The sequence below is a fragment of the Typha angustifolia genome, chromosome 14 (genome assembly GCF_048772165.1).
Source record: "Typha angustifolia cultivar Huaian chromosome 14, ASM4877216v1, whole genome shotgun sequence".
Lineage (NCBI taxonomy): Eukaryota > Viridiplantae > Streptophyta > Magnoliopsida > Poales > Typhaceae > Typha > Typha angustifolia.
This window is the reverse complement of record NC_133252.1, coordinates 11,674,265-11,688,798: the sequence shown is the minus strand read 5'-3', so window position 1 is coordinate 11,688,798 and position 14,534 is coordinate 11,674,265. Positions and strand designations below refer to the sequence as shown.

General features: G+C 36.2%; 2 protein-coding genes across 4 annotated transcripts; both read right to left on the bottom strand.

The window, feature by feature from the left end:
• Positions 1–34: 34 nt before the first annotated feature.
• Positions 35–7,720, bottom strand: LOC140775453 (aladin). Of its 3 annotated transcripts, XR_012106751.1 has the most exons (16): positions 7,509–7,718; positions 7,356–7,411; positions 7,000–7,164; positions 5,831–5,945; positions 5,587–5,686; positions 5,302–5,481; positions 4,937–4,995; positions 3,846–3,933; positions 3,678–3,753; positions 3,381–3,480; positions 2,201–2,252; positions 1,486–1,623; positions 1,266–1,353; positions 1,097–1,164; positions 794–958; positions 35–236 (listed from the first exon to the last, which is right to left on the bottom strand). XR_012106751.1 is itself a non-coding variant. In XM_073118751.1 (15 exons), exons 1-14 carry the CDS (start codon positions 7,564–7,566, stop codon positions 1,102–1,104), a joined length of 1,338 nt encoding a protein of 445 aa, XP_072974852.1. In that variant the 5' UTR covers positions 7,567–7,720; the 3' UTR covers positions 670–961; positions 1,097–1,101. The 3 variants fall into 3 exon arrangements, 2 of the variants coding, with proteins under 2 accessions (XP_072974852.1, XP_072974851.1); XM_073118751.1 differs by lacking the exon at positions 35–236 and having other exon boundaries at positions 670–961; positions 7,509–7,720; XM_073118750.1 differs by lacking the exon at positions 35–236 and having other exon boundaries at positions 670–958.
• Positions 7,721–8,326: 606 nt separating this feature from the next.
• Positions 8,327–13,842, bottom strand: LOC140775450 (glutamine--fructose-6-phosphate aminotransferase [isomerizing] 1-like). The gene is made up of 11 exons (XM_073118748.1): positions 13,458–13,842; positions 12,675–12,847; positions 12,316–12,427; positions 11,168–11,307; positions 10,486–10,647; positions 9,960–10,281; positions 9,627–9,877; positions 9,431–9,545; positions 9,049–9,304; positions 8,794–8,962; positions 8,327–8,624 (listed from the first exon to the last, which is right to left on the bottom strand). Exons 1-11 carry the CDS (start codon positions 13,705–13,707, stop codon positions 8,541–8,543), a joined length of 2,034 nt encoding a protein of 677 aa, XP_072974849.1. The 5' UTR covers positions 13,708–13,842; the 3' UTR covers positions 8,327–8,540.
• Positions 13,843–14,534: the final 692 nt, after the last annotated feature.

Here is a 14,534-nt window from a genome sequence, read left to right as displayed (position 1 = left end):
CAGAAAGAGATCATGAAGAGAAATGCTAAAAGAATCATTTGAAAAAAGAACCCTTGAAAGAATCATAAGAAAACCAACATATGGTGCGGCTGGGATAAGACATTAAGCATAACTCTCTAAAGAAGTCTTGCACAAAATTTTTGATACATGATTGGAAAGGTTTCACGCCTTCGATTCATCCCTCTTTATCTTTATTGGACATGAATGGGACCCCATTTCAAGTGCCTTTTAATGCTCTGTAAAGGGAAAGATAGTATTCCACCACATGATTGATATACGACAAGGAAAGAAAATCAACATAATATGAAACTAACAAACAATTTTAAAACAAAATTCAATTATTAGATCTAGCATAATTTCTTTTCTTTTCTTTTTTTCATAAAAGAGCAGTACTAGGTTACAGAGTTCTGTTTTTATTTCATTTTAACCATTTTGCTCACATTCTATATGCAATGTTCTTGTCAATCTCCCCTTCCTATTTAAGTATAGATCCAAGAATTAATGGACATATTTCCTCTTATGTACTTCATGTATATCAAACATCATTCTTACATTAGTATATGGTTTCCAATCTACTAAATCAAATTCCACATTCAATCTTAGACTTACTCTAAAACCTTTTAGGTTCTAAATTTCTTCTCCATAATTTAATTAATGTTGAACTCCATTGAGTAGAACAATATAAAATATAACATGCAATCATATGCCAAAACTATTCATCTTGACTATGTCAGTTCATTAACAAGACCATAACTGATCCAAAAAAAGAAGAGAGAGAGAACAAATAAGTAACCTTCTCCTGAAAGTCCATCCACCAAGAGGCTCTTCTATTACTTTGCAAATATGAACTCAGTTCTAGGGATGAAACCTATGTGTAGTAGTCCTGTTCACTGTAGGGAACTTGCAAGAATCAGCTGGCCATCTTGTAGATCATTCCATTGGAGACACAACCCATTTTCTGCTAACAAATGCACAAACAAGTTGCAGATAAAATCAGCTAGCTTTCAATCGTACAAGTTATGAATCCAAACTGAACATAAAGAAAGAGGGTACTGGGTGAAAATTGATTTGCTGCATCTTGATGATGGGTGGTCACCTTGATTAAAGAAGTACATGTGAACGAAAGATGAGGGGGTATGTACAACACCAGCCACTGCTCCAACACTGCACGAGAGTCGAGCCAAAATGCCAGAGTGACTTATAACTAAGAATGTTTTATCCATATAAACGATCTATCGGTAATTGAAGGCTTAATCATTTGTTACCACAGATAACAACGGTCCTTGTTTGAATTTGTTGTGGAAGGAAAATGCAAGTGGCTTTGCCTTTTCTCCAGGCCCTCTAATGAACCCACTGCATCAAATCAAGGGAATTTTTTTTAAAAAAAAAGAACTCACAGGCATGATACCAGATAACAAAATTGATAAACACCTTCAATGAACAAAAAAGGAAAATAATGGTGAGGCAGAAAGTAGAGAAACTGACACTAATGATGCTGATACAAGTGGCGCCTTCCTAATGTCATATACTGCAATGAGACCAAAGTACATTTCATGACCACCTTTATATGACAAAGCCAATCGTTCTCCTGAAGCATCCCAAGCTATTTTCTCGATTCCGCAGCTAACCAATGCAATTAAAACAATATGAGATGCATGAATATATGGAGTCTGCTAGAATTGAAAATTCAGAACAACCCCAAATACATAATCGTGAGTCTGCCTCACTCTTAAAGCGCTAGTTTAGGAGGGGTGGTGTGTGTAGGTGGTGGTGAGGATCTTTTTTTTTGGGGGGGGGGGGGGGGGGGGGGCGGAGGGAGATTCCATTTCATCAGTCTGGGTGGACAAAACATCTATTGCATATGAAGCATATGTGCGATTCAGCACTTTAAGGATTCTGAGGATTCACATTTACATTAGTGTATAGGCCAGCCACTTCCTTTTGCTCAATAATTTTAAGGTTATAAAATTTTACATTGATTTCTTTTCCTTATTTTACCCTTTTTGGTACTTCATGCACAAAACTCTGCTCAATTATTTCTTCCAATATTTGATGTTTTGGAACAATTAAGAAGTTAGATAAAAGCAACTCAAATTGAGGAGCTCCAAATTTTCAAACAGTGAATATGGTCACAGATTAATCTTTCGAGAAGGCCAGAGAGAGAATGTTACTTTGACATAAAACTATAGTGAAATTTTACCTGCCAGTCACAGAGGAAATTTCTGGCAATTCGACTGGTAGAAGATGGGCATCTGAAGTCAATTACATAAACAATGCCAAAATATATCATCAGCACCATAATAGACCAGAGACAAGAAAGTAAGAAAATTTGTTTAGGTCAAACAAAGAACAGATCATATCTTCAGAAAACCAATGCGAACATAGATTAAACTTGAAGTACAATTTGTTTCGTTTCTTAAGTTCCACCTCTTTAGAAATGTATCCTTAGGAAGTGGATATCACTTCATGAAGCTTATCTATCTTATTGAATTATCACTTATATCAACAGCATCAATATATATTATAGACAAGAAATAAGGTTGATGTTTCTTTAACTGAACTTGTGCAGGAAAATGTTCAGAGTATTTTGTATCTTACTAACAGTATTTACCAAGTGCTCACTGAAACAAAAGCTTTTACTAGGTGGGACTTATTCTCACTAAAAGAAAATGAATAGTTAACCAAAATATTGCAAAAGACCATAACTTAAGCAACTTAAAAGAAAAGTGTAATCTGAAACTACACAAACAAAGTCAAATAGAAAAAAAAAAGGAGAAAAGATCTATGTTTCTCAAAGTAAACAGAAGAACATGAGACCTGTCATTGGGGGATTGACGGTTAGAGGACAGTATATTACAAAGATAGTATAGCATACAGAGTACAGCTGTTCAGCAGGTCAAATCGCATCCTTTAATAGAATGATAGCCTTGCATGCTGAAACTTACACCAGGGCATACAACAGGAGCATTACCGAAACATGCGCAGAAGGTACTTCCAATTAATAAGTTAAATATGTTTTAAGAATAAATTTAGTTTAAAGGTAAATACTAGTATCCAATAGTGATCTGTGGGAACTATTTACTGCCAAGAAATGTGTTTGTTTCCCCATTTCTACCAACAGAATTAAATGAAATATGAATAGGTTTATGAAGGAATTATAATACTGAAATCAAACTGAACACAGATGCATGCATGAAGAATATATACATGTTGTGCATGCATATACATGTATATGCAAATGCCAATATAGCATGGAGACTACCAAATAGAATGAAAATAGTGTCCAAGTTAAACTAAGTCTTACAAAAGGTTACTTTGAAGCTAGAAATACTCTGAATATAAATGTAAACTAAAACATCTTAACACATTGACTAACATACCTAACGAAGGTGGCCTTGATGCAAAATGAAGTGAACCTAGTGTGGTAGAGTCAGAAAATGATATCAATATCATACGCCCTTCGGGGTCCCATGTTGCTCCCTGTTAAATTATGACAAAAAAAATTGTTTGACTTTCCTATACTAAATAATCCGGTGAAGGATTCTGGAGAAGTACTGACATAAAAAAAAAATATCAGTTATTGTTGTTCCTAAACAATGTTCCATTTTGCAGATAATAAATACAGCTCCTGTAAGGCATTCCACCAAGATCTATTTGTCTCCAGATGTATCACTTACAGTAATGTATCCTCCAGTTGAAGACCAACGTTCTGAAGTCCATGTGTTTGTCTCCCACAGGTAAAATGTTCCGTCGCTGCAGAAAAGAGTAGGAAGAAAATAAATCATTAAATTCTAGACTCTTAACTAAGGATATGATGAACACAATTTAATGGACCTTAACCATACAATTTTGCTGTTAAAAAATAATCTCCCCTAGGTGACCACTTCAGAGTTGATATAGTGCTTAATCCACGTCGAATAGGAGTTCCCAGACCTGTAGGATAAAACTTTATGAGGTATAAATAGACAATAGTCGAGTATAGAAACTACACAAGAAGCCATTTGACATTTGATGCGAAAAAATACAAATCACCAAATACAAAATTCAGCATTGCTCACCCTATAAGTATGCAGGCAAGTGAAATGCTCAAGAATACAAGTAAAACTATTTGCCAATCTGAACTTAGTTGACACTGGTAGGGAAGGTAAATCTATTATAACAGCAAATATAAGTATATAACAAATAAATACAAGAAAGAATATGCCATTAAAATAATGGCCTTGCCCAAGCGTAGTGTCAATACAAGATCAACTCAACCACATCGAAATATCACCTATCATCTGCTTAGTCAGTGAGAAGCTCCTGCCATTGAAAGTGCTCCATTTGCAGGATGAATCTCTAGATGACATATATGTTGCATTTACATCACAAGATTCAAAACTTCAAAATAATTGGTGATTGTATATATAAATTGGGAACATCAGGCACAACTTCCAGAAAAGACTACCACTTGATAACCATGTCAGTTGGCATGAGGCCACACATGACATGGAGATAAGAGTATTGGTAGTTGGTGCCACCATTTCACATGATTTCAGGCATAAGGGTTGGAATTCATACATCTAGCATTTATGAGTAAGATACGTGAAATTCGCTGAAATTCTAGCTGACTCAAAGGGAATAAATTAGGTTTCAATTTTAAAGCTTAAAAATGAAACTCTAATCAAGCGACCTATTTCCAATGTTCATTCCAATGCCCGGCCTCGTGTCTCTGTACTACAACTAAATCTTGTCCTAGAGAAGCTTTAGCTACCAGTTTTATGTTTTTCACACTACACATTGAAGTCAGATAATTTGATGAGTAGTGTGAAAATAAAAAGCACAGGAATAACAATAAGTTATAGAGAAGGCTTTAAGGATATATCTAATGCTTCCCTTTCTAATTAAAATAGGAAGTGACAATTTGACAAATTAGCAAGAAAAAGATTCATCATACCTTGAGCAACATCCCATATTGTGAATGATGAACTGTCATGTGAGGCAGATGCCAAATATGTGAAGATGTGTTAAGTGTAAAACAATTTCCAAATTACAAACAACTACATTGTGAGCAATTGATAACTTACAATATATATGAAGTATTTTAACACATGTTGAACATATATTGCCAAATGAAGTTTCATAGAGGTTTTGCAGCTACATCAAGCCTTCTGAGATTTTCTATCTTAAATCTAGCATACCAGTATCAAAACTGCTTACATTTGCCTTAAAGAAAGATTTTGCAGCTTTGAGGTGAAGTATAGAAAGGAACAAATGCATGAATTCATAAGTACGTCAGTTATTAATAGTAGAACAGGATATCTTCCATCAGGATTCCAGCAGAGTGAACTAACTGGTTCACCACTAGGGCTTTGAAAAAAATCCACCAGGATCCAACGAACTCCAGAGCCTCTAGAAACAGTACCAAGGGATGAAGCAGTTCCAGATCTTACAGATGCAGAATTGCCTGGGTAAGATGCAGACCAGATACAGATTCCGCCCCTTGAAAAAGAAAAAAAAAAATGAACACAAAAAATGTTAGTAATTCCAAATTAAAAATTATCATGTACATGAGGCAAGACTAAAATTTAAAAAGGTAATGTTTACCTGCAACCAACTGCGAGCATCTTGCCACTGTTGGGCCTCCACTCAAGAGCTTTAACATCCCTTTGGCATTCGCTCATTAAAATGCATGGATCTTTACCATCTAATCAAAAGAAAAATCACAAATTTTTAAGTCAAGACACTCCACAAATTAGAACTGCAGAACTTTTTTTTTATAACTAGGATCATATCATGCACCTGCAGCTATCATGGTATCAAACAAGAAAAGTTCAAGAACATCACTTACCTGAATCCTCATAATCACGTATTGTGACTTGGCTTGGTTCAGATATAAATGCTAAACAGTGTTTATGTTGATGCCAAGTTACACCTTGAGTACTAACTTCTGTCAGGTTGTTCAACTGTAGAAAGCAATTCGTGAAAAAAGAGAAAGCTTCTACTCCATAATACTGTTCTAATCATCTATCATTTAACTAATTAAGATACAGGTACTAACAGTAATGCAGTATAAGGTACAAATACTCCAACATCCGTATTACAACAGTACAAATTACACAAACCTCAGTTCTGATGAACATCTCAAGCACATGTAGTATGAGTCTCATAGCAATCTATAAATAAACAATATGTTTGCAGTAGTACCTTGAAAATATGCATGAGAAAACATTACAGTACCAGAACTTCTAATAAAATATTGATGGCAATAGAAAATGGAAATACTATAAAATTAAAAATTGTCACAGTTTCCTAAAAAAACAGAAGAAACATACAAAAATCTCTAATTTTTCAAGTGCATATCACAGACTATACTCCTTAGATTGCATTATCTGCTAGCAACTGGAAGCCAAGGACAACAGGATCTATAATTCAGATGCTGCTACCTACCTTAACAATACTATGACCCACCATCCTACTGTAGAGTGAGCATATTATTGTAGTATTGTTAGACCCACCTTCCTATTGTAGAGCAAGCATATTCAGAATCTTTATTATGTTTGTGTCAATTTAACGTTCAATATAGATGGGTACCATAATGTCCTTTACGCCAATTTCACAGTATATAGGAAAACGGACCAAAATCCAAGCAGCACTGTCTCTCTCTCTATTTGCTTTTCCTTTAATTCAAGCAAGAGGTCAAAAACTCAAAATGAAAACGTGCATGAGTGCTACGAACTTATAAGCCCATGCAAATAAATATTCAGTGTCATCCTTCTCTGTTATTTTAGTTCCTCATTCATTTCCTTAATATTACATGAACCGAAAAGACCACAAGCCACACAAGAAGATACAATAATACAATCAATCCATTAGAAGTACAGAAAGTAAAAGCAACACAAGCATGTCACTTGTGTTGCTAATATAATTTCACGGCAATCAAGTAAATCACTCACCCAACAATCACTACGCCAAATTTAGATGTGTGATATTATGCCAAAGACAACACAAACAACTTACATTATCTATAGGAAAGAATATTTTCTTGATGGATTCAGTTATGGTTGCTTTTAAACCAGCTAAACCCCTTTCAGATATGCTCTCCGTTAATTCCTCTTCTGCAACTTGTCCACGAGGGGGGAGAAGAAGATCCGGCTGGAACGGTACCGGACTAAAAACCATCCCCTGAATAAACGTAAGAGACGACAAATACAAAAGAAATAAGTATCATTCTTTCCATCATTATCTTACAAAATTTTGCAACCTGGATCACCTAACAACGTCTGTTAAGTGGGTATATATCACACTAAAAAAGAGATCTTGATACGAAGAAACTGAAACAACGGATTAAGCAATTCGATTTCAAGCAAACTCACGAGAACTTCGCCATAAGCGCCTTTGGCTCGATCATCTGAGAGGCTTTCTGCAGTAACTGCGGAAAAGACGGAGGAAATGCAACATATTGGCACCCAGACTAAGAAATCATTCGGTACCAAACAAAAATTCCAGTAGGAAAGAAGAATTAGTACTGAGATCGCGATTAATTTCGCAGATGGTGACTTCCCCCGGTTGAGGAAAGCTCGGCATAGTGATGCTCTTCTTCGTTTCGATACAGTTTCTACTTTCCGACCGGTGGTATGAGCATAGGCGAACTCCGAGGGCTTTTAATTAGGGCTTGTGCGTTCGTGGAAGAGGAAGGTAGGAAGGGTTTAAGGGGCCGATATATCGGTTGCCTCGGTAGCGGCCCGACACCCACACACTGACACAGACCCGAGATATCGTTATACTGGAGTCAATAAGTTTTCGATTATAATAAAAATATATTATCCTTTATAATGATCAATTACTATAAATTTACATAGGATTATATTTAACACCTACTATTATTATTTATCACACCCTAGTATATTACTCAGCCCAATAATATTATAAAGAAATGCTACCCTTTAGAACTATGCTTATAAAAGCTACTGCTAAAATTCTCAACATTTGTTTCATTTAGAATTCAGAGACCTAATCCATTTGGGTGGTAAGATTTATTCATAAACTTATATAAGAGATTCCATATGCTATATATCATCTGTGCATGTGTTATAATGTGCATTATCTATATATGTATGTTTGAATAATATATATTTAGAACTTAAGAGAAGAATCTTAAATTTGCCGACCATTTAACTATGTCTTTATTAGAATTCTAGTTGAAGGTATTTCTTCCTGCAAACGACCACCCACTCGTTTCATCATGCATAAAAGATGAAATAAATACAACTCCTGAACAAGCTATGCCAGTGCAATTCGTCAGACTCTTCTATAGGTTGAGCAAGATTTTCATTTAATCGAGAAATAGGTTCAAGAAACACGTTAGTTTCAGATATCAGAAAATTTAAATTTTCGAACATAACAAAAGTAAAAGATATCTGCGCTCCAAGCTAGCAGACTACATAACTAGTTACATCGTGAGGAACCTTAACTCTGCGATCCAAAAGCAGAAACAAAAAAGAAAAGAAAAGGATGGTCATGAAAGAACTTCAGAGAAAAAACCCAGAATTTCCTTAATTTTACTGTGTGGTCACACTCTTTGCAAGATTCCTTGGTTGGTCGACGTCATATCCGCGAAGAACTGTGAGGTGGTATGCTAATAACTGCAGAATAATAGAGCAGTATATTAGTCAATACATGCACTCAAGAAGACGAGTAAATATTAAGCTGCAGAAACTGAAGTAGCTGTCACTGGAGAAACTTATCCAAAGCATGTAAAAAGCTAAAAGGAAAAAAGTAAAAAAGAAAAGAAAGGGAAAATCTTCAGTATACCTGCAATGGTATTATATTGATTACTGGTTGAAGGCAATCTGCAACTTGGGGGACTTCAATAACTCTGCAAGATCCACTGGGGCATACAGATGAGGCATCTCCCTTTGAGCACATGACAATCAGACGTCCTTTACGAGCATGAAGTTGCTGAATCACGGACTGTTGTTTACTGTTGGATAAAAAAATAGACGATATTTAAGAAAATGGTAATCTGCAAAGTAATCGTGACTCTGTTTACTTTCAAAAGAAACTGACCTGAAACAAGCATCACGTGTGGCAATGACAATGATAGGAAGAGTTTCATCAACTAGAGCCAATGGTCCATGTTTCATTTCACCGGCAAGCATACCTTCACTGTGCATGAGTGCCACTTCTTTCACTTTTAAAGCACCCTCCAGGGCAGTAGCATAGTTGTAACCTCGTCCAAATACAAGGAGTGATTGTGTGTCCATCAGTGATTCAGCAAGATCTTTCATTTCACCATCAAGTTTCAAGACCTCACTTACTTTGCCTACAAAGAAATATGTTTAGAAAGATCAATCATTTATGAATCATTGTATTGGAGAACAAGGTTTTCTTAAAATCTATCCTGCATCTCAAATTTATTCAGTCTGATGTGTGTCTCACAAAACCATACTCGGTAGGACTGGAAGACCGGTAATAATAGCTTCTCTTCTAGCTTGAGTAGATATTCTGTCAGCTCCAATAGCCAATGCCATCATGGCCATAACTACTATTTGACTTGTGTACGCCTGAAAAATCATGACAAGTACCATCATAAACCAGAGCACTAGATAGTCCGATTAATAGCAAAAATGGAAACAAAGTCTTACCTTAGTACTAGCAACACCTATCTCACAACCTGCATTTATATGAACACCACAATGTGTTTTCCTAGCTAATGTACTTCCGACAGTATTTGTTATGCCAACACACAATGCCCCATTTTCTAATGCATAATCGAGAGCAAGTAGTGTGTCTGCAGTCTCCCCAGACTGACTAACAAAAACTGCAGTGTCTTCTCTATATATTGGACCTGGTCTGTCCAGTAAGTCGCTTGCAAGCTCCATTGTAACAGGAATACCTTGTATATCAATATAAGGTAATAATTTATCAGGGTATATTTATCTGATTATCCAAAATGATCAGATGTCAGTTCAACTTACCAGATAACTCTTCCAGAAATGGTCTTGCAGATAGGGCTGCATTATAACTTGTACCACATCCAATAAATATGATCCTTCTGCTGTGTCTAATTGTTTTCATGTGATCCTTCAGCCCACCCAGAACAACATCATTGTCCTTAAGTCTTCCCCGCATTGTTGTAGTCAAAGAATGTGGTTGCTCATGGATTTCTTTTTGCATAAAATGATCATAGTTGCCCTTCTTTATTTGCTCAACCTCCATCTCAAGAAAAGATAAAGCTCGCTGCACTGATGCTGGCTTCTCTTTACCATAGTCAAACTTGAGGATTGACACACTACCGTCCTGGTAAAATCATAATTTTTGGTTGTCGATGAGATACTTAAGTTAAGATATTAACTGCAAGTGTTGCAAAAGAATCATACAAAAGGTTTGGAATAATAAATAGGAAAAATTGAAAATCCAGACCATGTTGTCAGCTTGATGACAGAAGCAAAGATTAATCATAATATATAATTGGACAAGTTACATTAAGAAATAAAATAATACCTTGATGTGAACTACTTCATTATCTTCAATGGCCAAGTAATTCTTAGTATGTTCAACAATAGCACATAAATCACTGGAAAAGAAAAGCTCTTTTGGCTTCCCATTTGTTGTCAGGGCCTTAACATCATGAAATAGTTTCCCGTCATGTTCCCCACTAAGTTCCTGAAAATTGACAATTTTAAGAATCGAATCAATCATATGCAACACCAAGGTAAAGTTCAAGGACTATCAGAAAATTACAACTCCAACACCCACAGAGAACTCATGCAATACATATCTATACTAATGATCATTAGAGGAGAACGTGCAGCCAAAGCACCAAATCTCAAGCTTTTTGAGAAATTAAATCTCAAGTTTGATATAACCAACTTTTAGTAGTACGATATATAAGCTCTGATAAAACTCATAATGTAGTCTGCAAATTTTTTACAATCAGCACAAGGTCAGTATCATGAAACAGGATAGGACTTATAAATAACCATGTTGATACTTCTTTTACCAGTTTAGCATCTAGTCTCTTTACAAGAAACCATTAGCTAAATCTTTCAAGAACCTCTGGCCTCTTGACAAGAGGACCTTGGATTCAACTGGTCCAACACTATCTATCAATCTCCAGTATGCCTGCGTCGCTGTGCGTATATAAATAGATGAACAGATGATATTCATAATTTGAATAACTTACTTTGACACCCAGTATCAGTGTGCTGCCTCGCTTGCAAGCAATTAACTCATTGGGATAATGTGGACTTTTAAATATAAGTGCATATGCTCCTTCAAGCTGCCTCATGACTTCTATAACAACTTGACTGAAAGTTACTGTGCCTGCAAAGAGTTACATGTGAAGATGGTCAAGAATAGAGTCAATGTTAGCTCTGATTCAGATCCAAATATCCAAAACACAATAATCTAAGTTAGTAGAATAAATTGCCTTACATTAACAATGCATGGAAGTGTTTCAACTTTCAAGCCAAAGTATTTATTATTTAACAATGTCCAAGTTAAAAGGGGTCACAAAGGAGATAATTTGTGTGCTTAGTTTCATGCATTAAGTATGAACTACTGACCTGCTGTAACATAGTATCACAGAAATGTACATGAATATACAAAAGAATGTAAAGCATGCATGTGCAATGGTATGCATAGAACCTCTCGGATAATTATTCTAAGTTCCAGTTTCAGTTTTGACCCCTAGAAAAAATGAATATTTTAGGCCAAATAAAATAGTTTTAGTCTATTGTGGTCCAAAATAAATATCAAAACCAGAAATGTTGCTGATTTTGGCTTAACGTAGTTAAGTTTTGTCTTTAGTTTTCATTGAGTTTTGACTGGCACTGCTCTGTCTAGGGTGAAATTTCAAACCAAAATAAGAAGAGGAAAAATGTTATTCAATCCATTACTATTTTCTTTCCATAAATCTTGTTAACCAAACTAAAATTGTTGAAAATGATTAGATTCTAACAAGAGCAGTGATACCAATCAAGCAGTGCTTTATATGCACAGGGCAATTTTATAATTTTACAATAATAAAAAACTATAGTGATTTGTCAGATTGGTAAACTATACAGAATTTAGATAATGAGGCATCTACATGTCTCTTTACCTAAATCTTACTGTAGCTTCCCTATCCATGTCATTTTTTGCACTGCTAAGCCTATAGTTGTAGGCTGGTTTGCATCATGCTGAATTTTGATCAGTCTAAAAACTCTCCTTTAAAATATACCAAAATTCAAAGGGCATATGCACACATAAAGCAACCATATATTAGTTTGACAGAGCCATAACTTTTGGCTACAGCTTCCCACAAAACTGCAGAAAACAAGTAATAAATACCTTCTGCATCACGGGCCTTATCAAACACAAACTTTGCAAGCTTAGGAATGACTTCTGTATCAGTTTCTGACTCAAAGGTAAATCCATGACGAATTAAAGTCTCCTTTAGAACCTGAGAGAAAATGGAGAGCAGCATATGTTTAGAAAGACTTTGCATAACTTCTTATGGTAATAATATATGACACACACAATAAAATTTGAAAGTTCCCATGACAAATATATCAGAGACCAAATGAATCTAATGACAGAAAGTGATGCTTATTTGTCTTATACAATCTCTTATAATGACTATGTACAGATCAAGTATTTACTATGATTGATAATTTGATATAAGAGAGAACTCAAGCAATTAAACAAACCTCATAATTAGTAATGATACCATTGTGAACAACCAAGAATTCATCCCATGCACCCGATGATTGTGGGTGACTATTTCTTGGAGAAGGCACACCATGAGTAGCCCATCGTGTGTGTGCAATTCCAGCATGGACAAGAAATGGTTCTTCCAGGTTTAGATCGATTGCATCAACCTCTGTAAAATGTAACGAACTTATATTGTTAGAAAATGAAAAAGAGGAGAAATACAAGAAGCACATGAGTAAATAGACATTTCCCAAAGAAACAACTAGCACATAATATTTACTTTATTCTCAATAAGATATGATTCATATCATTTATGACAAGTAAAATGAAGAAAAAAAATTCCAGCATGACAATTAATGTTACAGATTTTGAAACAAATCATAAGGTGGAATTTGGTTTGTAAGTTCAAAGCTCCGCTGCGTGCAGGCATTTCTTAAGTAAAGAAACTAATGGAGAAAATGCATCAAAATGAGTTAGGGATCCTCAACCCAAAGCAATCCAACTAGGTGGACCGCATCAAGCACAACTATCTCGAACTCCTGTCCACAATTATATTCTCCATTATATCCATAGTTATCCATCAAAACTCAGCTCAAAAATTTTCAAACATCTCTGTGGCATTACCACCCAATTCTACGTTCAGGGGAAAAAAAATAGAGATTCTGATGACAAAAAAAAAATGCCAACTTTCAAAATTCGGAACTTCTAAAAATCGAATTTTTCCTAAGAGCGCGAATCCAAATCAAACCAACAAACACCTCTAGGTATTCCCCATTCACCTGAGTACACGGATCCGACGAGGGATTCGATCTTGCCTTCCTGCCGGAACACGAGGGGCGACGCCGCCTCGTACGGCGGAGGCCCGCTGCTGCCTTCCTTATCCGGCATCACCCGATCGGCGTCGATGGCGATGCCGGAGGAGTCGTATCCCCTGTACTCGAGGCGGCGAAGACCGTTAAGGAGGACCTCGAGGATGTACCTCCTCTCCCTCGCCACGTTATAGTTCAAGTACGCGAAGATCCCACACATATTTCGTGCAATCTCTACTTTTCCCTTCCCTTAAATCGATCTATCGAGCGTTACTTCTTCTCCTCGTCGCCTTCTCGAGAGAGAGGATACAGGGGGGAGAAACAGATGAAGCAACAATTAATTTGAGGCTTTATGGGTCAAACTGGAAAAGGTCAAAATACTGCTTCAGTCCTTGTAATTTATAATTTTTCAAATTAGTCCTTGAATTCATCTTTTTGATAATTACCAAGCTTGGTTCCCATGAAATGTGAGAGAAGTTTCGCAAAATAGAGGTACTGATCTGCATATGTCAAGCGCTCGCTCGTCTCCCCCGTTTCCTCTTCCCGAATCCCGAGGCACCGATCGCGTCGGAAAGTTCTCCATAACATTTTATATGCCACTTTGCGAATCAACCGTTCGTAATCCCATGCACGCGATCATAGCCTTCTATTCTATGCGGATTGCACGTAAGATAAGTTGAGAAATGCTCTTACTCGAGCTATCCTTCACGATAATTATTAAAGTTATCCGTGCATTTATCTCGCGCGGAAACTTTTGTCCCATTTGAAGACTGTAACGGCTCTTAACCTGCTCCTGCGGATACGCACCTCGAAGTCGATCACGTTCTTCGACACCAACTTCGCTTTTTTCTCTTTTTTTGAAAACAATGCACTTTAATCCTTATAGTTTTGCCAAATTCAAAGCGAGTCCTGCACTTTACCCGCATCCGGATAATTAGAAAGAATGGATGCGAATGCTAAATCTGTACCTTTACCCGAATCCACCGGATGCGGATATTAGACACGTACCCGATAAATTCACCCCCGAGATTAACTCGTCATCTAACC